The 25,037-nt window shown below is 38.6% G+C and overlaps 1 protein-coding gene across 7 annotated transcripts in view; it reads left to right on the top strand.

Moving 5' to 3' along the window:
- The window catches only part of LOC124146549, a 174,586-nt gene that overhangs the window by 108,506 nt on the left and 41,043 nt on the right, over window positions 1–25,037 (top strand). For all 7 annotated transcript variants that reach the window (XM_048401732.1, XM_048401734.1, XM_048401733.1 and 4 more), the window contains one exon: window positions 13,933–14,005. In XM_048401732.1, coding sequence (XP_048257689.1) covers window positions 13,933–14,005 — 73 coding nt within the window. The remainder of the gene's footprint in view (window positions 1–13,932; window positions 14,006–25,037) is intronic.

Below are 25,037 nucleotides of genomic sequence, written 5' to 3'. Positions count from 1 at the left end.
CTGGCAGAATGAAGGTTTCTGTGTTGAGATTAAGTGTTGAGAAGGTGTGGAGTGTACATTCATGTCGAGATCCGTTCTGGGTTCCTGTCCTTACACGCCCATCACCCTGTACCCACCAACCCGCGACATCACGATCCTCATTGTTCCCGGGTATCTAGGGCAGAGCTTCTATCTATATTGACATACGTTAAAAAATCCATCACTTCTTTTATGCCAACAATATAATACTTGTGTCCCCTGTGATGTGTTTATAAAGCTACACGAAGTGCTTGTAAACAGCTGCTAAGAGGCAGCCTCGTGAAAAAAGAAAATTATTGCAAGGTTTATAACAGGGCTTCCTGAATAGGACTGTATTCATGCACATTATAACTGAATGTTGTATTTTAGAATAAATCAAACATTTCAAAATGTTGTTATATTTTGTTGTTGAAAGTTTATGATTGTGGATGTTGGTTAGAAGTGTGTGTTAGGGGTGGAGTTGCTTAAGCAGGATTATCCACATTATACGAACATACAAAGTCTTCAGGAAATATGGAAAGGGTCTGTGTTTGTTTAATGTTTCATTTTAAAAAAGAAAAGTAATACACTGGATAATAGAGGATGTTCATAATATGTACAGACAGTTTTATTTCTCATTATTTAGATATCAGCATTCCAAGATGTCGGTGGCAAAGTAAACAAAATCAATATATATAATTATAATAAACCTGATATATCTGGAAAATAGATGAAATATTTGTAAGTAACAGTTGATAATTCAACGATTGGAAAAATTTGTTCTAAAAAGACAGATTCCCAACAATACCTACCATTTTAGGTGAAACCGCATTATTGGTGATTCCAGAAGGGAGGTAACTCTGCTTGCCTAATCATAAGTGCAAGATGGGCACGCCCACGTTTGAAACTAAAGGCTAGGGTTCACTCTACAAACCTTCTAACATGGGCCCTTAATGTGAAAATTTCCTGTATTCAAGAGGTTCACCCACACTTGCCCATACAGCACAATGTTAAAATGTTCCATTGTATTTGAAAATGTGGGCCTTTTTACAAATTAAGGGGCTAAAAAGCACAAGACATCACATTAGAATTATCCCTGAAAGGCATTTGTTGAGAATATGTTCTGTGTCCAATAACTTGTATAATGAATTAATATTTTTCTAAATAAATTAAGTTTCCTGACTTTTTGGACTGGAATTAAGATATGTATAGAAACTAAACAGAACTCACTCCGAGACACATTTCAAAATACTAGGTCATGGGCTCATTAATATTCATTGTTTGGAACAAGTTACCAGCAGAGTTTGAGGTCATTGGCCATAGGCTTGTCTCATGTCCGAGTTTCATTCAATGTATACATGTTTCATGTTCATATGGACCATGACTGTTATGATCAGATCTGTTATGTTAAACTAACAGTGTTGGTCCATTAGTCCTTATAATGATAGCATAGCAAAACCCCCCAAAAGGGCAATTTTCTACTGGGCCTTATTATACCTTAACTATTAAGCAGTTTGGCAAGGAATACAGTAAATAATTTATAGACGTTTATAAATGATATAGATAATTCTTGGCAAAACAAGATTAATAGCGATTGATATAAATCCATGCAAAACAAGTGCAAATGTGGGCCCTCTAAGCCAGCCTATTGCAGCTTAGTGTTTTACAAATGTGGGACACCTCTTTTGATCACTATATATCACTTTAGAAAATGGGCATGTTTTAGAAAGGGGTTGTCAGTAGGGCTGTTACGATTCACTCGCATCTTCGGTGAATTGAACCGTATCCATTCATGAATTGAATTCCTTATTCGTGGTCACTAGAATCAAATATTTATGAATATGCAATCATGTGCATTTACATACCCTGACCCTTAAAATATCCATAAGAACATCATATATGCATAGATTTCTTCGAAGACAACACTCTTTTATAATTAATTTTACAGTATTGTAGTCACTGGTTATTGTTGCATTTGAGCAGGTACTAGTACCTGGATAGGTGCAGTATATGAAAGTATAATAAATCAATAATTAACAAACCATGTCAAATAATTAATTTTTATATTGTTCACTGAATATCATAAATAATACATCAACTACTGGCTTGTTATTGTATTCGTATTCGTTACGCTATATTAATGATACGAATCATATTCGCCTCATAGTGTATTCGTTGCAGCCTTAGCTGTAAGTAAGCCAACCTAATGAAGCGTCGAGATCACCATATTTAGATGGAAAAATGTTGGCTCACAGTTTAGAAAATAATCATGAGCAGTAAACCAACCTACCAAGATGTGCATACCACACTTTATAAACCTCTATCGATATCACTCTGTTATAAATATAGGTTCGACTTTCCTCGGGTAAACCCGTAAAGGAGTTATTCTCCGAATGCCCGAGTAAGTTGGGATTCCAGCTTAAGTATGCTCGGGTAAGCGGGCATTCCGTGAAATTTAACGTTTTATACACTTGCCTCTTGATGTGAACACAATTGCGTTTGATGATTGGTTAAAAGTCAGAAATTTGTTTTAAACATGAAAATTCCATGACATGAATCGTACCTGCAACCTATATCGTGTTAAGTTTTGTAACCCACTGTTTTCCCACTGAGCTACTGGGGCAGGGGATGTGAATTTGTTCAGATTATCATGTCATGACTCCATCTAGTCCAGGCTGCACGTGCTTTTTCTCTCGAACACTTTGAACGAATTCCTTTTATACCGCAATACACTGTATTGTTTCACTATAAGGCTTACATTTTCTGTCAAGACCTCGTGGGGAGTTTATATCCATACCCAACATACTACAACTACTGACTTTCTAAAATGTTAGCCCATCTGCAGCCGTCTCTATTCAGAAAAATAAAGTGGGCCCACAGTTGTCCAAAAGTAATATTCACAAGATGTTAATTTCATTGGCTAGAACTGTTTTTTATTTGCTGCATATTACAGAGGAAAGATTAAAATAAAAAATATTCAAACATTTGATTAAGAATACTTTTGACCTTAAGGATTAGATAACAAAAATATATTGTGACCGACAGCATGCAGTGTGTAATATGAAAATAATAGCTCCAGATTGTAAATAGAGTGACCTCCCTTTACCGACCACCAATAATGTGGTTTCGCCCCATAATGTTTATATAATAATATGAAATAATCAACTGTTATTCAAGAATTTCCCAAACATGTATTGAAAAAGATTCATAATTCTTTATCGCCAAATTGCAAATTTCTTGTGTTGGATCAACAGGAACACTGCAGCAGTACTTTACATAGCTTCTTAATATCATATTGCGTGGATAAATTTGATAAAAATCCATCACCAAAATAGATTCCTCCTTTAGTGCTTATGCAGTAGAGAGTTGGGGCAATCAATAGTTTTTCCTCCCTCTTCCACCTTCTGTATGCAGCTCGGCGGCCACGGTGAGTCCTGCCAGTTTTTGCAGCTTCCTGCTGCTGGAGCAGGGTACTTGTCTTCGTTAGCCTCTGATGTATGGCTCTCCATCAGTTGCAACACTGAAATAATAGGCTTCCTTACAAAAAAATAAATACATCACGCTGCTCCGTTGCTAGCTTACCTAGTGCAACCCTCCGACCAAAGAAATGATTTATGAACGTCTTGTTATCAGTAAATTGTGGTCTTGTTACCAATAAATAGTGGTTGGTGTGAAATAAACTGTTATTTCCAGTGTGACTGTTTTTCGTTTGATTTAATGCTGATTTGATTTTGAAATTATCAAATTAACGGTTGTATGTTATTAATTGGCTAATTTCATTAAAATGATAGTCGATTATATTTTTTCGTGATGATACATCTCTTTTGTGTGATGTAATATTTCTGCACCATATCATTATCTTGCAATATCTGAAATATTCATAAAGGATTATGATGCACTAAGTGTGTTTTTGTTAATTTCAAACACGTAAAATGAATATTGTTCCTGTCATGTTTATAAATATTATTTATTATGCAAATGAAATACTGGTATATGCTTATGTTAAAAACATCTTTCGGGATAAAATACATTGGAAGGACGTGACTGTACATCTAAAACAGATGTACTTGTATTTGAAATAAACATGTCTGTTCACATCATTATTTTAAGTACATCACTCTGCCCTTGAGGTCACATTGATTGGAGAATTTGGTATCAATACATTTTGACTGAAAAGTATTACGATTTATTGATAAATAGAGAAATTAGTTATTCTGTATGTGTGTAGATCAAACATTCTACCTAGACCAACAATTAATCAAGTTTAATGCTTAATTATTCCTTAAATGTTTAAAATATATTTTTTCAGCTTTGTTGTCCATTCAGACCATAATAATCTCTACAATTGTAAATGTTTATGTGTCAGTGAATTATTGATTTAGTGTCCATATTCATAAATTTGTATTGATGTAATGTTGACGTTAAAAATGTGGGGTGGGGTAGTCTTGTGGTTCAATACCCCACATGGGTACAATGTGTGAAGCCCATTTCTGGTGTCCCCGCCTTGATATTGCTAGAATATTGCTAAAAGCGGTATAAAACCCGACTCACTCACTCACTAAAAATGTATCGATACATCAAAATCGCAATATACAATGACACCCCTACTCTGTTCAAGGTACCATTAATCCATAAATTATGGACGATATGTGAAAAGCAACTGTGAATTACCATGATGTTTTAGCATTATGTACAAATTCAGAGTGAGACACAAACAGACTTTTTTCATTTTATAAAGGCCTACTCAGGTCTTCTGCGGAAATCAGCAAATCTGGTTTCAGTGAGGTGGTCGATGTTCTGTATGCTCCAGCCGTTGTCGACAAGGATCTGATCAATTATTCACCTGTAATTCACAGGTGAGGGTCGAGTTCACATGTAATCATGAGAACGCCGTAATATCTGGCTTCAATTTTTGCATGTATATCTAGGTGAAGCTTTGGTAGGACAGGTGTAAACATGTGAAGCCGTGTTTCATCTTGTAGGGTGAGGCTTTAGGAAGTAACCACGGCAGTGCGTGTAGATTGCTCTGAAGGTTTGGCCGTCTTGTAGGTTTCTGAAGAGTTTTACAGTGCAACCTACATCTGAAAGGTTACTTGGTTTAATAGCGTTGTCTGTTCGGAATGACCTTGGGCTTGTTGCTTCCCATGGGATGATAGAGGCAGATTGTTGGGCTGGCTTGAATTAGACTAGAAACCTATCTTTTCTGTCCTGATAGTGTCAGTGTCAGTGTTCAATATTTCAGGCCACTAGTCTGAAGACCGAGTCAAGTAAAATTCTGTTCAGTCTAGTAAGCTTAGCTAGAACCTACAGAAAATGAAGGTTACCCAAGTTCGGGCTAGTAGACTACAAAGATTTTGGCACAGATGGCATTGAACATTTTCATAGTTTATTCAAGATGGCTCTTTGGGATCTATAAGCAATGTTGATTCATTAATTTTAAGGGGGTGTCGGGTAGCCTGGTGGTTAAAGCCTTCAAACGTCACGCCGAAGACCTGGGTTCGATTCTCGACATGGGTACAATGTGTGAAGCCCTTTTCTGGTGTCCCCCGCCGTTATATTGCTGGAATATTGCTAAAAGCTGCGTAAAACCATACTCACTCACTCATTAATTTTGAGATTTTATTAACTACAGCAGTTATATAAGGTTTGTATGCAACTTAACGAATAGTAATGCTCAATAATGCGGTTTCGGCCCATTGTGTTTATAGAGCATGAAATAGGATTCATTATTCTTTATTATCACATTGCAGATTTCTTGGGCTGCATCAACAGGAACACTGCAGCAGTACTTTGCCCATCCTCTTAATATGATATTGCATGGATAAATTTGATAAAAATCCATCACCAAAATAAATTCCTCCTCACTGCTTATAGGATCTGTAAGCAGTGTGGAATCATTACTTTTGTGTTTTGTGTTTGTAACCTTCACTTGCAAGACTGAAAGCCAAGTCAGGTCAAATTTCTAGTTTGGTCTGTGAAAGTTCATACATAAAACGACTGAAACAAAGACTAAAGAACAAGTTTGGATAAGTCAAAAGTTTTTGACAGACAGCAGTATTAAAATGTTTTGACTTCCTTGTTAAATTAACTCCAACATGAAAATGGGCATCAAATGGTCCCATTGAAAGGTCAAAAGGTTGACTGCAGTCGGTACTGGCCAACTGTTGTGATCCCGCCATTGGAGTGACACCATGTTTCTGAGTGTCTGTAACGGAATATTCTCATCACATTACTGCTCCTTGTCAAGCTCGAAAGGTTCGGAAGGGTGCTCTGATGTTCGACCTGGACTGCCCGATAAATCTGTGCCAAATCATGACTTCTTCATCTGAGAAAAAGTATGGCACATTCGATTCCCAGATTAAGGCTGTGATGCACTGAGACAGGCCTGTTAACCACTGTCACCTTGTATTTGTAACCTTCATAACAGCAAGTGGCTGCAGATTTGGAAATCAATGCTGTTCGGCATTGTCCGACCTCCATAAAAAGTATTGACCATCAGAGCTGTTTATGTTTGACTCTGCCTTCATGACAGTTTCCTCATATTGTGGTGGTGTGAGTTGTTGCCAAGCTAGCTATTCAATACTTTACACAGAAACAATGGTCAGCTATGTCCCGCCTTGTTTGAACAGCACAAGCACCTGTTGTATTAGTTCTTTTCATCTGTTCCGAGATTCAAAAGGTAGCTTCTATTATGTCCCATATTGTATAGGCTCCCTCGGGTTTGAAACAGTTCAAAAGAAGTTAAAACTTGATGATTATCAGAGTTGGAGAATTCTATACAATTGTGTGCGGCCACTAGGCTCATTCAGGAATTATACATATGCTATGCTTGTCATGTATGCTTTACTTGAACCCTTTTCGAACCTTATAGGATGGTTTTATTAGTTTGTGAAGTGCTGATATAGCTTGTATCATTCAATGTAAACGTTATTGCCATAGTGGTATTCATACTTGTATATCTGACTGTCTGTCACTGTGAAACAAGACCCAACATCAATGAAGGCGATACATTCAAATACTTACACTCAAGACTATATATACCCCTGCCTTAGTTCAGGGCCTTGTTCCTGAAGAGCTGAGTTTGCATGTCTATCGTGTTACAGTAACAACAGCGGTAGAACCAATATTACTTTATGGAACAGGATTAATCTCAGTTCTACAGCTTCTGTAACTCACTTATGATAGTTGCATAGCTAAGATCACTTTGGACACATCAACAAAGCAGTATTAGCGGTATAGGACCCAGCTCCTCAGTTCCACAAAGCAACCTTAGCACAGTGATGGTCTGTGTTAAAGTATGGGAGTAACAATCATCTTAGGGATAAGACTATCTTAAGTCAGTGTGAAGAGTGATGGTTACAACACTTGTTGTGCTAAGATTCCTTTGTGGGACCCTGTTGATCGATCAGGTCTCAGGAAGATCCCCAGGGCCCACTTGCACAAAGCGATCTTAGCGCTAAGATCATCGTAACTCCCATACTTTAACATAGGCTTACGATCGTCTTAGTGCTAAGATCGCTTTGTGCAAGTGGGCCCAGATGTCTTCAAAATGTCTTTGGGCAGTGGGGTAGCCTGGCGGTTAAAGCGTTCACTCGTCACTCCAAAAGCCTGGGTTCGATTCCTCACATTGGTACAATATGTGAAGCCCATTTCTGGTTAACCCCACTGGAATATTGCTAAATGTGGCGTAAAACCATACTCACTCACTTAAAATGTCTTGTCAATGGCTGATCAAGATTTGCTTGATCTTTGACAAATATGGAGCAGATTATTTATCAAACATGTATCAACATTGATACTTGCCCAATTTTTGTGCAGGGCCTATATCTCTCTTGAACTATCAAAGCTGCATACAGTCCATATTCATGGCCAGTAAAACCATGTTTAGGTCTCGACCTAATGGTGTAGAATTCAGAACTACTGAAACTGCACACTCCTGTTTCCATATTAATGTCCTAATGTAATGTTAGGGTCACAAACGGAAACAAGATCTATAAACAGACAGGTTTCTACTCATCAGTGACAAATCCGATTCTCTGAATGGCCTTTGTGTAGTCAAGTGCATCGTGGGCTATGCACCCACAAGTCTAGAATGAACACAGGGCATGTCCCTTGTCAAGATTATCTAGGATCCCACATGACACATTTTAAGCAGGAGGATTATAGGTACTGCTGTATTGAACACCAAGAATGGACGTCACAATTTAGTACCCACATGGATCAAACTCGTATCTTTTGCAAAGCAAGCAAAATCACTCAACCACTTGGCTACTCATCCTAAGCTACCACATATGAATTTAGAGTCAGATTATAAATCATTATCCACCTGAACTGAACGTCAATAAAGCTAGCTGTTGTTCGTAAGGCAACAGAATCCGGGTCAGGAATATGGTAATGTTTTTTGTAGAATTGTGCTGCAGACATGAATACTGTGTGACTCAAAAAGCAAGAAATTCTTGACAGCTTCAATTGTCACTGTTTTGGTAGTTTGTTTGTCTAACACCGCACTCAGCAATATTCCAGCTATATGACAGTGGTCTGTAAATGATCAAGTCTGGACTGGACACTTCAGTGATTGACATCATTTGCATTGATCTACGCAGTTGTGATATGGTGGCATGCATCAACCAAGTCAGTGAGCTTGACCACCTGATCCCGTTACTCACCTCTTGTGACAAGCATGGGTTTCCCTTATGGGACCAATTATACACCAAGATTAAAGGGATCCTTAGATTATAAATAACATTGTGAAAAACATGAAGACCTCCAGGTCCCCCTAAATTTTCTAACACAAATTATCCAAAAAATGTTTAGAGTTACCTGCCCTTTGAAAATTACCACCACAAGGCAGCAAAGGGCAGGTAACTCTAAGATCATGTGAGTGTTTAAGATTGTTTAGGTTAGTAAATATGAGGATTCTTGTCTTAATTTCAAATTTCAATAAAATTGAGAAATATGAAACGAGATAATGGAATCTGAAACAATCTTCTGTAGGCTGTGGTGGTCACATGGCGCTGAAATAAGTGTTCTGTTGCCCTTGCAGCGGGTGAGGTCATGCAGTCCAACTGTCAACATGAGACGTCACTCCATGGATTGATACAATATTTATATCTATATCCATGTGTACGAAGCATGGTTTGTGACATTTTCTTCACTTCGTTGCTTATTTACATAATTAGTGCAGCATGGATGAGGCAGGATGTAGAAAGTATTGTGTTGGGACTTCAATGTTGATTAATGGTATCTAAAAATGTTCATCGATTGATGATTGATCATGAATAGGAACAGAGACAGATCTTCATTCAAAAGCATTCTTTCGGTGTAATTTTCAAATAGTTAATATCAAATTAATAACCAGACTTCAAATGATATTTCAAAAAATTATGAAAAACATGTATTATGAAACTTTCAACAAGCCTTGATGTTTTGTTTTGTTGTTTAATGCCCCACTCAGCAATATTCCAGCTTTATGACGGCAGTCTGTAAATAATTGAATCTGGACCAGACACTCCAGTGAGAATCTATCCATGCATTTGGGATACGATGACATGCATCAAGCAAGTCAGTGAGCCTTGTCTGAAGCCAGGACTTATATCCCTTACACTCAACTTTATTAGTGGCAGTTGGGTAGCCTAGTGGTTAAAGCATTTGCTAGTCACGCCAAAGGTCTGTGTTCATTCCCCACATAGGACAATGAGTGAAGCCCATTTCTTGTGTTCCCAGCCATGATAATGCTGGAATATTGCAAAAAGCAGCGTAACATTCTTGTGTATTGTGTGCTGCACAAAATCATACACACACACTAACACACACTAACACACACTACATTACATTGTACCACTTCATGTTTCCCGTCCTGACGCCCATCCCAGTCGGTTAGTTCAGCCACTTACTGGTACTGTGTGCCACCATCGTGCCCGTCACCCTCATTGTCAGTAATAATTAATGACACTATTCCAGAATATGAATTAGAGGGAAGAACATGAATTTCTCCTTCACTGATCAATGTGGTTGGTAGAGTTTTTCATGGGGGCTAGATAAACGATTTGTCACGACTGAGCAGCTCCCTAGATGTTATTGCTGAAAGCCCAAGTTGCTGCGAGAACTGCCACTGAACGACAACCTGGGCACTGCCCTTACATCAGCAGCAGCAGCAGCATCTTAAGCTGATTGCTACCTGTATATTTGTACAACATTTCATCAGGTGTTTTGACGTCAAGCATGAAATTCAGGGGTCCCTGTCCCAACAAATGTCAATAATTTAGTGTTCTGTGGTGAACATATTACATATTTTGTTACTCCTCATGCGATATGGAAACACAGAAAGAGAGAAGTTGTTTATCTAAGTCTAACTTTCTGTACAGTCATAACATGCATATTATATTCTTCTTGGTTAAGGTTAATAATCCATTAAATAGCTAAATGTACAGAAACCACCCGGAGGTTATGAGAGAAGAGTAACATCAATGGAAACAGTTTGGCATTAATATAATTAAAATGCATACAATACACACAAAAACACACATCTTGGAAATTTTCATGTTATAATAAAATGTCATTCTTCAAATAATGGATGTTTAAGATGTAATTTCACTCAATAAAGCTAGACATTTATTTTTTTCGTTCCCACCCCCGCCCTGACTAAAAAGCAACCGGTTGGGCCTAAAATAGCTTTAGAAACAGCATATGAATACAATGTTTGAGTGACTTGCCCAATGTATTATATAGTTCCAAATTTCTTGCAGCCCTGTTTTTCTACAGAAACACAGTGACACATTGGGAAATCAGTATCCAAGCATGTTGGAACGTTAGTCAATAGTTAATTGAGAAAGACGGCAATGCATTGATGTATAGATCTTGAAAGTAGTTCCTGGTAGTATTTATTGGATAGTCATTCCAAGTTTATCAGATTGGTTTATCTTATCGGTAACACTGGCCATGGCATGATAAATGGGTGTATCCCATTCTGTGGGGATTACAGACGGAAGAGATACCCAGTATCCCATGCTTGTCAAAGAGACAATTAAGATGATTGGATGGTCAACAGGGGTCGATTTAACTGCTGGCCCGTTAGCCCGTTGCCAGTTAAAATTACAAAGGGCTTGCTGAAATGTAAAGTAGATGGCCCATCTGGCTAGTCAAAATTTCAACCCTTCTCCATGTTTGTTTAATTTTTTTAATTGGACACTGCTCATGAATCTTGTAATTTGCAAGAAAGATATATGTTGATAATCTGGGTAGAATAACAACTGACTGCCAATTTGTAATGTGTACAACAACGTCTTTATATGCTCATAAATCACCACTGATTGAGGCAAATGAAGTCAAGATTGCAGGAAAGGGCTTTTCAGGGGTTAGGAGTTCTAAAATGTTCAGAGTCCTGCTAGCGACCTCAGGTTCGGCCACTTCTATAAAGACCTACAAGTAAACTGCTATGGTACAAGATGAAGACTCAGACACACACAAGAAGTGTCTAACGTCAGAAAAGTATCAGCTGGCCTATCCGTTTTTCTGGAACACTGGTTTCAAGTACGCATAATGTTGCACTGGTAAAGGAACTGGTTCCACCATGCAAACGTAATTAGATTCCCCATCTGATATTGCAAACAGAACCCAGTTATAAACAACAAGGGATCATGTTCAAAGGTAAAACAAGTACATTCATTTTTATCTTCTGGTGATTCAATTACAAGATGTTTGTACTATTTAATACTTTCAAATACTACATAAGCACTTAATAATTATTTTAATATCTAAATTATAATTTTCAAAGAAGTATTTATCTAATTCTCTCGGGGACACGTTATGGGAAAGAATACCACATGGCAGTTTGTCACACCCGGAGCTACAGGTCGACATTTGCTACTCTGTTGCTAACCCTGTATAATCAACGCCATGCTTGTTGATTCCAATATGGTTGGTAGGGTACTCCATAATTAGCCACCTGTCAAGACATGAAGGTTGCCATGGCAACCCCATGTAAATAATCTGTTTCGGGGAGATCGTAATTCTTGAACCTACAATATTTTTTCACAAAACAATTTAACGACTTCGATGTGAACATGATGTAATGTTATATATGTATATGACTAAACTTGATATCAAACATGTCATTCACAAGCACCAAGGGAGGTAATATACGAGTGCCTACACGAAATCTAGTTCATTACGCTTCGTTTGATATTGGCGGTAGTGACACACCCTATTGAAAAGCCATTGACATGAAGTACTACACTTGAGTGTATATTCAATGAGGCAAAGGGCTGGTTGCCGCAAAGGGATATAAGCAAGATAGCTTTATCCTACACTTCACGGACACGGACGTGGTGGGTCGAGGTGGGAAAAGGAATATGCTCTTTTCATGAGGGGATTGATCAGAGTTGCAAGAAATTCTAAGAATCGATTGAGCATGTCTTTGGGTAGTTCTGGGCTTTGAATAGCATGTATGGCCGTAATCAATAGAACAGCCATACATGGCTACTTTCAACTCTGCAAGATGATTGTCAGACTTGAACAATGGCTGATAGATCATACAGTTATTAAGTGTGTGTAAATGCTAGGCTTCACTGTTCCATGGCCTGCTGATAGGTCGGAGACATGTTCTATTTACAGGGACAAATAGATGGACATTCTTGATGTGGCTCAATAGGTGTTGTAAGGAGTTGTGTATCACATTCCAGGCTGATATCCAAGTTATCTCCTTGGCAATATATCATATTCCTGGCTGACATTCAGGTTATCTCCTTGTCTGTACATCATATTCCTGGCTGACATTCTAGGTATTGCCTTGGCAATATATCATATTCCAGGCTGATATTGAATTTATCTCCTTGGCAATAAATCATATTCTGGGCTGATATTGAAGTTAGCTCCTTGGCAATATATCATATTCCAGGCTGATATTTAAGTTAGCTCCTTGGCAGTATATCTTATTCCAGGCTGATATTCAAGTTGGTAGCTCCTGATCAGTATATCTTATTCCGGGCTGATATTGAAGTTATCTCCTTGGCAGTATATCATATTCCAGGCTGATATTCAAGTTAGCTCCTTGGCAATATTTCGTATTCCAGGCTGATATTGAAGTTATCTCCTTGGCAATATATCATATTCCGGGCTGATATTGAATTTATCTCCTTGGCAATATATCATATTCCAGGCTGATATTTAAGTTAGCTCCTTGGCAGTATATCTTATTCCAGGCTGATATTCAAGTTGGTAGCTCCTGATCAGTATATCTTATTCCGGGCTGATATTGAAGTTATCTCCTTGGCAGTATATCATATTCCAGGCTGATATTCAAGTTACCTCCTGGTCAGTATATCTTATTCCGGTGTGATATTGAATTTATCTCCTTGGCAGTATATCATATTCCAGGCTGATATTCAAGTTAGCTCCTGATCAGTATATCTTATTCCAGGTTAATATTAGTATGTTTATGTAAAAATATAGGGGGTTATGTCACTTGTGATATGATTTTCTGTCCTGTGTTGTGATATGGCTGGAATATTGCTGAAAAAGGCCCAAAAGACTCACTCACTTAAAATGTCATACATCTGCCATATTGGCAGATCACTCATCTTCCATATTGGCAGATCACTCATCTTCAGATACATCAAGAAAAGTCTCTATCCATTTTTTATATTATTTAATGTACATAAAAATAATTGAGAGCAAGACATTGACACCATATCAAAATTGTCAGACACTCAAGAGCAATGTCAGACGTGCAGTGACTGTGACACAGTTCTGGTTTTGGCAGTTCAATGTTCCTTGTTTTTGGTAGCTATGCTGCCCCTGTCCACCATCTTGTGCTCTCTTCCACAGGCAGCTGATTTGTCTCATTATGCTAGTTAGATTCGTTAGGCAGTAGTGTCACATAAAATCCTCCAGCTTTGTGGGGTAATTGAGATAATAAGTCAGTGTGATCTATTTCAGCAAAAAGAAAATGACCGCAGCAAGAAGCAAGCGAAAGAGGCAGCTTTACTGGAAATCTGCAAGCAGTCGTTAGGTAAGTCACATTCAAGCAGTTGTTAGGTGAGCCACATACAGAGTTATACAAAATGGGACATTTGCATGGCTGCAGTTTCTCTTCAAATAGTAGCAAGAGATAAGCCATATGAAGACAGTTGCTAGGCAAGTAGTTGCAAGATAAGCCACATGCAAACAGTTGCTAGGCAAGTAGTAGCAAGATAAGCCACATGCAAACAGTTGCTAGGCAAGTAGCAGCAAGAGATAAGCCACATGCAAACAGTTGCTAGACAAGTAGCAGCAAGAGATAAGCCACATGCAGACAGTTGCTAGACAAGTAGCAGCAAGAGATAAGCCACATGCAAACAGTTGCTAGGCAAGTAGCAGCAAGAGATAAGCCACATGCAGACAGTTGCTAGACAAGTAGCAGCAAGAGATAAGCCACATGCAGACAGTTGCTAGACAAGTAGCAGCAAGAGATAAGCCACATGCAAACAGTTGCTAGGCAAGTAGCAGCAAGAAATAAGCCACATGCAGACAGTTGCTAGGCAAGTAGCAGCAAGAGATAAGCCACATGCAGACAGTTGCTAGGCAAGTAGCAGCAAGAGATAAGCCACATGCAGACAGTTGCTAGGCAAGTAGCAGCAAGAGATAAGCCACATGAAGACAGTTCCTAGGCAAGTAGTAGCATTGTCTAACAAACAAGCAGTCAGAAAATAAGCCTTGATTTTCCAAGTAGCTGCTCGTTAATTTCGTCATGTGCAAATAGCCATAGAATAATGAAGACAAACAGAGAATAGCAGTAGCCAATGGCAACAGTTCTTACGGGGAAAAATTCCTACTAGATATTGCCTGTTGGGAATCAAACCCTGACGATCTGCTGGGCAAGCTAACGCTCACGACACTACCACGACACCTACCAGCGATACTATCACTCTGAGGATGTTCAAGTGAACTTCTCAAGTGGCATTGAAATACACTAAAGGGCTCCAGATACCTTTTGATCCATTGAGTATTTACATACGTTATCATTCACATTGGGTATTAATAGTTTCCATTGGGTATTCAATATATTTTTACTCCCTTGGTGTAGTTTTTGGGGTGTCTTAGTAAACATGGTTCTTTATTATTCTGCATAAACTAGGGCCGGTCTGGTAGCCTACTGGTTAAAGCGTTCGCTCGTCACGCCGAAGACCCGGGTTCAATTCCCGACATGGGTACAATGTGCGAAGCCCATTTCTGGTGTCCCCGCCATGATATTGCTGGAATATTGCTAAAAGCGGCGTATATATACTCACTCACTCACTTTGCATATACTGCTGTTTCAGGTGACTTCTAATTTGTATTTGTTCGTGTGCTGCCAAAGTGTGTCATACGTCACATGAACACACAACAGTGATATACATGTCTAGTTAACAATAACCAAGATGTAGTGCCATTCTTTGCATTATTTACCGCAGTAGAGTTCATGTAGGTGTGCCTGCATTCGATCAGTAAATAAAGATCCATAAACAAATACAGGTAGTATAGGTACGCAAGTTGAAACAGATACATTGGGTAATTACGCAAAGTGTTTTTTATACTATATTTTTCTTAAAGTTTTTCATAAGTCTTTGTATACAAGCAACTCAAAACTAATTGAGTAATGGTGGTTTTTTAAACACTTTTTTTAATAAAATATGCATCTTAACTGGAGCTCTAATGCTTATAAGTTTCAAAACTAGCGTTAGATTCAAGATATTGTTGCATTATCATTATTTTTTTCAGAATTGTCATGTAAATGATGTTATGTTCTCATTAGTTTTATCGCATTAATTTCCAGCGCACACAAGTAAATATAATAATTGATATTACTTGCACTTGGTTTATTCAGAGTATTGGCCCCGTCATATGCATTGCTTTAAGATTAATGCCTTCTCATAGTCTTGTATAGAGAATCAATGCCGTACATTTAATGTTTAGAAAATAAACCAGTGAAAAGTAGGTTTGCCACTTAAACAGCCATATGCAAACTAGGCTTAACATGCGTCATTGAAAGAGACTGGTTTTGATCTTGTTTCCAAACAATAATTGTTTTCTGTGAAAAAAAGGTACAAAATAAACCTATTTACGTGTCAGTTTTGTGCAGTGAGAATATTGGCTGGTTATTCCCGTTTCATGTCCGAAGCCTTGACTTCATTGCTGGCAGTCACTGCTGCCGTGGAGCATTGATTTGAAGAAACGGGGATCCAATACGTTATTGACTTGTCGTTGCACCCGGATAGGACACCGAGTGCAGCATCGACGACTGCACTGCTGGAGTGATTGCTGATGGAAAATGTGATAGCATAATGCAAGCAGCTGTCTAAATACTGAGATGTTAGGTAACAACTGGTTTCCGTGACACCAGCTCGGTTGCCAGCATGACCCCTCTATCGCTAGGTTACTTGCTCAATTAAAGAAAACTTACAAATCGTCCATCAAATCAGACATGGATTTCATCGGGCCGCCCCAGCTCTGCTCACCGGCCTCCATGCTTAGTAGGTTTCGTAAAATTTGAATTTAGTTTGGAAGGCTTGGAAATTTTAGCATGCTAAGTCCCTAACCTCTTACGTCACCTGAAGGTGAATAATAAATGACTCGAACATAAAGAGATTTTGTTAAACTGTTGGCCACAACAAATTGATTATTTGTTCTTTGGATTTTTTGTGACTTCATTTATGAAGTAGTTAATTTGTAGTCCCAGAGACAGAATGATTTGAATGTTTCTAATGGCAGAAATAGATCATTAAGTGATGGAGAGATTAATCGTTACATGTTATTGATCTTAGATTTAAGGTTAATTTCCTTTCCTGAGCCTCAAATTAGCAGAGACTTTCATTTGTCTGTTTCTATTTTTTGCCAGCTTTTTTAGATAAGGAATGTGATGAAGTAGATCTATAGTAACATGCTACTAATCAGGAAATCTCTAACCACCCCCAATAAATAAATAAAAATAGAAACAATCTTGCAAAGAACAAATAATGAAAGTGGTGTGCCATCAGCTTTTAGTTAAATTTTAGTAATTGCGGAAACTTCCCACCAAAATAGTTCTGTTTGCATGTCCTGCCAGTTTACCTTCACCTCTTAAGGTGTTCTCCCGGTCTGAAGGGATCCGACGGAAACATTTGAAGAATTTATGTCATGACAAATACGTCTATATCCTCCTTGGGTCTTTATTGTTTTGACTTCTGAAAACGTTGCCCACCCCCGCCATGCTTTCAACAAGTGCTGGAGAGCTAATTGTCTATCATTGTTTGTCCCTGTAGGTGTTTTTATCTTGCCTCAAGTCGCAGTTTGAAACCTAACTTGGGTTTCAATTGGATGTTAAGAGTATAAACGGACATCCAGTTTAATACCGCCTCCGTTGTATAGTGTTAGAGCTTCTGCCCAGAGAGTGGAGTGTCGGGGGCACATCAAACCAAATGATGTTAATAGATGGTACTTGTTGTTTCCCTGCCTGCATGAGCATGCTTTCATGTGGGGATTTGGCGCATTACAAATATACATATATTTATAAAGAAGGAAAGTAGCGTTTACATTGTACATATGCTGTCCAAACTTGAAAGTCGTCTCATTATATGATTAAGTGAAAATTTCACTTTTATTTCCACTGCAGTTAAATATGACTTTAAACTAGAACACTGTCAAGATTTACTGGGGTTATTTAATTTAGGGGTCGAGGGAACTCGGACTCTACTTGTAGGGGTCCCAGGTGTAAGGTGGGGTTCCCAAGCCACCAAATGAGGGTCCCAGGTGTAAGGTGGGGCTCCCAAGCCACCAAATGAGGGTCCCAGGTGTAATGTGGGGCTCCCAAGCCACCAAATGAGGGTCCCAGGTGTAAGGTGGGGCTCCCAAGCCACCAAATGAGGGTCCCAGGTGTAATGTGGGGCTCCCAAGCCACCAAATGAGGGTCCCAGGTGTAAGGTGGGGCTCCCAAGCCACCAAATGAGGGTCCCAGAGAAATATCCATAGGGGTGAAATGATACAGCCAGGTCATGATACGATATGTATCTCAATACATTGGCCATGATACATATCGCAATATGTATATTTAGGACAAACCAAAAATTCTTGACTATAAATATTTCAGAGCAGGTTCAAAAGGAAAGCTAGCTGTAGACATATGTTCAAAGAGGCTGTTTTTAATGGTGAACTTGAAATGCTAATTACAACGTATTTTGCAATATGTGACTGACGAAAATGCTGGGGGCTGATTAAGTGAGTTGTAGTTCAATTACTGTATTGTCTTGTATCGATACATAAAAAAAATGTGTATCATCGCATGAATACTCACGATGCACCGAAGCACCGATGTACTGTTTCACTCTAACATGCCCAGAGGCTGTTATTTACCAATAGATATGGAGTCTCTCCCCCCCCCCCACCCCCCATGTGTTTGCACTGGAAAGTCATGCATGAAGCATTCAGCTGTGTATTGTACTTTTTTTTAATGATTACAGAAATCAATTTTCAGTGCTCCTAAATTACTAAATAGCTACATTCATTCTCAAACATTAGTTCAGATCTTCTGCATCCATGTGGATGCACGCTTAACTTTTATGTGTTCTGGGTGCAGGATTTCGTGTCTGGTAAATCTGTGCAGTATATTTGAAAATGCTATATAAGCAATATCTTGGTCACTTCATGTCATGTCGTCTGAACTGATTGAAGTTGTGGACATCATTTGTTTGTTTGTTGTTTTACGCCACACTCGGCAATATTCCAGCTATATGAGGGTGGTCTGTAAATAATCAAGCCTTGACCAGAAAATCCAGTGATTGACATCATGAGCATCTGTACACGCAATTGGGATACAATGACATGCTTCAAACCAAGTCAGCGAGCCTGACCACCCGATCCCATGAGTTGCCTCTTGCGACAAGCATAGTCGCCTTTTACAGCAAGCATAGTCGCCTTTTACAGCAAGCATAGTCGCCTTTTACAACAGGCATGGGATGCTGAAGACTTGTGAACATCAATACAAGTAAACACGAACCAACGAACCAAAACTGATATATTGCGATGTAAAATTGAACAACGTGATGGGTCGTTTGAACAAAATCATAAACCGTTACGAAAACTGATGTGCTTGTAATCCTTTAATATTGCCACATGAAGGAAGCTACCACTGTAATTGAATTGCTTATCAAGTGGCCTGTACAGGAATGTTATGAGAATCATTGAGTTTCCTTCAGTATTTGTCCATTTGACCCATGGGCCCCGTATTTGCTGGGAAAGTAATAATGCCTTGATGGATATGACACTTGACCCCTATCTAGGGATCTGTGATTTCCACAGGTGAAAGAGCTCGAGAGCTGCCATTAAGATCAAACACTGTTCCACCAGCATGAGTCATATCTATCTGCCTGCGATTTGATCAGTCAACAAATGTATATGTGAGCTGCAAACATGCTGTATGAATATTGTACATAGCCCACGGCTGAGTGATTCACGGCCTGATAAAACAAAAGTCAGATTGAATGATTGGCTGGAGGGGTGTGATAATGTGCGTATAAACCGCAGGGCATTATGGGATTACGGTTACTTAGGGAATGTTGGCCTAGAGGTGTCATGTCCACAGGTCATGTCATGATGATGTACAGAGTCAAACGGAATTTACAAGTATATATTCCTAAAAAATGGCTGTCTTTTTGTTTGAGCTGTGGGCTGAATGGTTGTCCTTGAAATGACAATGCTTTGTTGTAGGTATTGCACTGGATCAAAGTTTAAAAAAGGCAGTGTATTAGTTTTAGCAGCATATTCTTCAGTGCTACAATCCGATCTCGGACGAATTCTGTGATTCCACAATTGCAGAAAGATTTGCAGAAAATGTAACTCACCGCAGAATTGCAGAAAAGTCATGGAATTTGCCTCCCTCTTTTCAATCAATACACTTATTTTCATTGTTTTCAAGCATTTCTATCAAATGTTGCACTTGAATGATGCCCAAACATTTAGCATGTAATTCAATCATACAAATTATGAAAAAAACAACCTGACGTTTAAACATTCTTGTGGTATTATGATTACATTAACTATGTTTACATGAAATCATAATTATATATCTATTGAAACTATGCTTATATATTTGCATAACTTTCTGTCTTGTCAAATGATAACTGTATATAATGACAGTTTGTAGAATTATTTCTTGTCACATTTGGATTTGAATTTTTGAAAAAATGAGCTTATATTTATTTCTTTAGGGGGAAATAGTTTTGTTTTTACCACAGAATTTACTTCAGAATGTTGTCATACCAGCAGCAGAATTTTGGTAATTTTACTGCAGAATTTGTCTGGGACTGATAATCATTATCGTCAACAAGACACTTTGTTGAGATACCATACATGGAAACATCATGAAAATGACAAACTTGTTAAGAAGGGCTATACTGTGATCATTGGGGAGATTTAAGTTCCCATCGAATCATAATTAGTGAAATTGTGTCAGTTTAACTATCAATGGCACATGAACACTTGAACTTTCCTTTAGAAAAGAGATTTGCACAATTCATTTGCATACAATTTGCATGCACTTTTATATACAATTACAAGGATTCAATTTGGCATTACTTTGCCTTAAGCTAAGGGTTCTCAAGGGCTAGAAGGACTTCAGGAGTTTTAAGGGTTGTCCTTATATGTTATCATTATTAGGGCTGGTAAATGTATCAGGTTGTGTTGCATCCCCGATATAGATATAATATAATGTTGCTAGTTGGCCTCTATAAAGTTCTCCTATTATGGCACATAACATCTATGGGTGTTATGGGTGGCACGGGTGACCCAGTCGTCTAAGGCGCCGCGATTAATGTGCAGAGTTGCGTCCCTTGGGCACGCCAGAAACCTGTGATTGTGGGTTCGAATCCTGGTTCGCCCCAATTATGTTTCTAGGTTTGTCAGCACCATACCCGTGCTCGTGGGTTTCACCGAAGTGGTAAACGTCTTAGACCTGCATCACTTCGGGCTTTCCTCCCACATTAAGCTGACACGCCGTGATATAACTGGAATAATGTTAAAAGCGGCGTTAAACCCAACTCACTCACTCACTCACTCTATGGGTGTTATAGTCCCGTAATGCCTGTCAGTGCATCAACACAGACGGTTTACCGTATATCGCTGTGTATAAGGCGATTTTGTCGTACCTAGAATTAGGGGGCTGGCAAAGGGGGGTCGTCTTATACACAGTATTGAAGAGTTTTGATGTTTTTCCCCCAACACAAAGACAGTACCATGAGCAAGTAACACCGGAAATACCATGTCAAGAAATCCGTACTGAAGACCGCAAACTAATCATGTAATTACACTGTCTGGTTCATTGTAAATTTGAACTTATGTTTGTAATCTATTTTATTAACTTTATTCAAAATTTCTTTCAATATTTTTTGTTTACATTCATTTCAGCAAAATCGTGTGTGAAGTGATCGGTTGATCTCACAACTTACCGTTATTTACAGCAACCACAGTCAGATTACCGCTATTGACGCCTTGAAACGAACTTTAGTGGATAGAAAACTCAATGAAAATCGTATTTGTTGTAGTTTGACTATTATATGTCAACATGAAGTTTTTGCTATCAAGGGCGCGCGTGCATCGACGGTGATTGGTCAAATTTTTCCATGCAAAAAAATACCCGGCAATTACGCTCAGCTGTTCCAAGGTGCGACGCTTATGGTTATTGATTTATTTCAAATATATATAGTAAAGCTGCAACTAAAATAACATGATATTGGAATAAATTATTCCAGATAAAATAATAGTTTCAGATGCACTTTCTTCCGCTCTTTTGTATCAAAATTCTTTAAGTTTATATTATTGGTTACCTTTTAACCGTGTGACCGGTAGATTCCGAGAAAACAGCTGATGGCTGCTTCCGGCTTCGTTTACAAGACAATACACATGGTAATCTTAATCTCTGCATGTAAAACAATGCCTAGCAGAACAGGAAATACAATTTAATCGGTAAATCATCATGTCTAGTGATGTTTTTTCTCAAATTTTTAATTTGTATTGACCATGTTTAATTGTTATGATCTGTTTGTTTCGCTGAAGGGTTACGATGTTTTTCTGTGGAAGACAAACATGTTTTTATTGCAAATGTAGGGATTGTGTATGCGCTGGTGATGTGCTTTATAGCTTTTTGGCTTTATAGACGGGGTATATCAATTTTGAAGGCTTGTACTGGGGGGGTCGCCTTATACATAGGGTCGCTTTATAGACGGTGATATATGTGAGGTTAGTATAGCTATATGACCTCCCTATCCAATTCTCACATTGTGGCACAAAGTACCTATTGGTAATATTGTACTATAAAGCTCCTCAGTGCATCGTTACAGCCCTTATCATTTAAAACATCATCACAGCTATAAAAGCTAACAAAAAAGATTTGAAACATAGCTAGTTGTCAAGGAGATAGTATACATAACCGTCTGACTCTTGCCAAGCATATGCTCAAAGTCCACCATATTTCAACTTACATCTGTCGAGTATGGAATGAATAGCCTCAACTTAAGGTGTGCATGATTCATGTTATCAGGTGTATGATGATTGCTTCCCAACAGGTGATCTGGCAGTTTACACCTGAAGACCTACATGGCTGACAGGTAGGGACAGGTAACGCTCCTACCTGTCTGCTGGTGTTAATAGAGACTTAATGAGCCTTCCGCGGCCTCTTCTCATGCACTCAAGCTCTGTTTATTGCAAGCTATATCTGTACAAAGTAATAAATAGTGGAACAGCCGGACACTTTTAAAGATGTCAAAGTCTGTTTTACTTTAGATTAATTTCAAAAGAAGCTGTATTGAGTGCAATGTGTCTTTAGAAATCAGATCTTATTTCTCTTACTCTCGTTTCAACAAACATTTGCCAATACCCCTTAAGCAGTGTTTAAAATAATTTTAAAACCCATCAAGACAGTAGGGCACGTGACCCTTAAATGTTGCCTGCCCGTCTTCAAAGTTACCCGCCCACATTCAGACATTTAAAATAGTTGAAAGTCGAAAAATAAGAGATGCATTGCTTCTTGATTCAGCTTGATAATGTAAACAATTACTTGAGAATCTACAAGGGGTTATAATAAAACTGAATATGTAAGTAGTCTTAAAATTGTCTGTCAGACAGTTGGGAGTTTGAGAAAAATTTCATGCAGCCCGACAGAAAAGTTGCTAGCCACAGGCAGGCGGGCAGGCAGTTGTTTCGGACACCACCCTAAAGGTAGTCTTGTAAGCACAGCAGAAAACTGATATGCCTGGCAAAGTAAATGATCATAGACTGCAGTCTGTGAATTTAGCCACTATTCCTAGTTTAGTAAGCTCAGGAGACAAGTTTCCATACAGTGACACTAAAATCTGCTACAGTTGGCACACCCAGAGACTGTATAGACCCAAACATGTCTGTATAAGTTTCCTATATCAATTTGAACCTACAATGTTGAACTGTCACATTATTTGATATAATGTTCCATGCTTCTGCTGTTTTGCCCTGTTGGGAGACCCAAGTCCTGGGATGTGTGCAGCGTGGGGAGCAGATACACAATATGACATGACCAGGGCAAGGTGAATGAGCTCCACCTCGCTATGCTGGCCCGCTGGTTGTGTCACTGCACACATTCCCCAAACCTGTTGCGTTTATGTGGAGGTGAGATGAACAAGCCGGTAACCAGATCGTAAATGTTTTTTTCCCCCCAATTCCTTTTGTCCACACATGATAAACTCCCACGTTAATGTACAACCGAGTACAAGCCTTCCTCCAAACAATTTTATTACCCGACTCCTCGCAGCAGAAAAGCTTTTAAAAAAAACACCCTGTGCTTTCTCCCTGGGAGTTCTTTGAACTTGAAGTAAAACATCGTAATGTCCTTCTTGTAAATTCCTGACCCCTGACACTCATGAAATGGACATTTATTCCACTTTTAATTCTTTTAGATGGTTATCTTGGGTAACCTCTGAGACGGTCTCGTTCTAGATTAACTACAGTATTTAGAATATGTGTGGCTAGGGTTCTCTCCTTTGTCCAGCATTCGGCCTTTTATGAATTGGATTGAAGGCCTATATATGAGGACCCGTGGCCACATGTACTTAAGTGTGTTGGGCGTCGCCCAGGGCTTTACATACTGTCAACATGTCCCTGTGCCCATGATCAATTGATAAATGCTTGTTTCACTGAAATATTCTTTGATATCATGTGAACCTTTTTGAGAAAACGACTCATATTAATGTGAATTTCGCTGGATTATGTTTAAGGATGTCATTGATTGGCAAGTTTAGTATCTATATGTCAACTCAAAAGGATTACTATATAGGGTAAACTACAGTTATTACAAACTCAAATGGACCACTAATTTTAGTTTGGAAAAACCGTAGTTCGTTATAAGCATATATACAGCATATATACAATAAATGGCCGGGACTAAAAAATTAAGTTTGTTATATTGGTCAGTTCGTTATAAACATGTTCTTTATAAATGTAGTTTACTGTAGCGATATTTAGATAAATAACAAAAAAATTATTCTTTATTTGTATAGATAAAAAGGTCTGTCTCGACTAAAATTAATTAACTGAATGCTAATCTGAACATGGCTGATGTATTAAATGTTTAAAATGGAAGTTTCTAAATTCTTAATTGTCGGTCAGATATTGTCTTTGGCTGACAAGAAATCACCTTGTTAGTGTGAGACTGGTGTCAGTCTAGAGTCCATAGTTCACAGATTTGTAATTGTATAAACATACCAAGAGGGCGATACAACTGATAACATATCACTTGTGATAGTAGAGACTACCGTCTTTGACTACCTGTTCATCCTTCCCTAATGTCTCCTGTGCTCACTCACTCACTCACTCACTCACTCACTCACTCACTCACTCACTCACCCCACTCACTCACCCACCCACTATTTACGTGTCTATTGCTTTGTCACAAAAACTGCATGTTTTCAGTGAGGGCTTGGAGAGTTCAGTCAAGGCGTGCATCTTAGAAAGAATCTTCCTGTGAAGATTCCGGGTTAGAATTGGTCTTCAGCAACTCATGCTTGTCGTAAGAGGCAACTAACGGGATC

The sequence above is a fragment of the Haliotis rufescens genome, unplaced genomic scaffold, assembly GCF_023055435.1.
Source record: "Haliotis rufescens isolate VD_foot unplaced genomic scaffold, xgHalRufe1.0.p SCAF_23, whole genome shotgun sequence".
Taxonomy (NCBI): domain Eukaryota; kingdom Metazoa; phylum Mollusca; class Gastropoda; order Lepetellida; family Haliotidae; genus Haliotis; species Haliotis rufescens.
The sequence above is the reverse complement of the archived record's forward strand: the minus strand, read 5'-3'. Positions and strand labels throughout refer to the sequence as shown.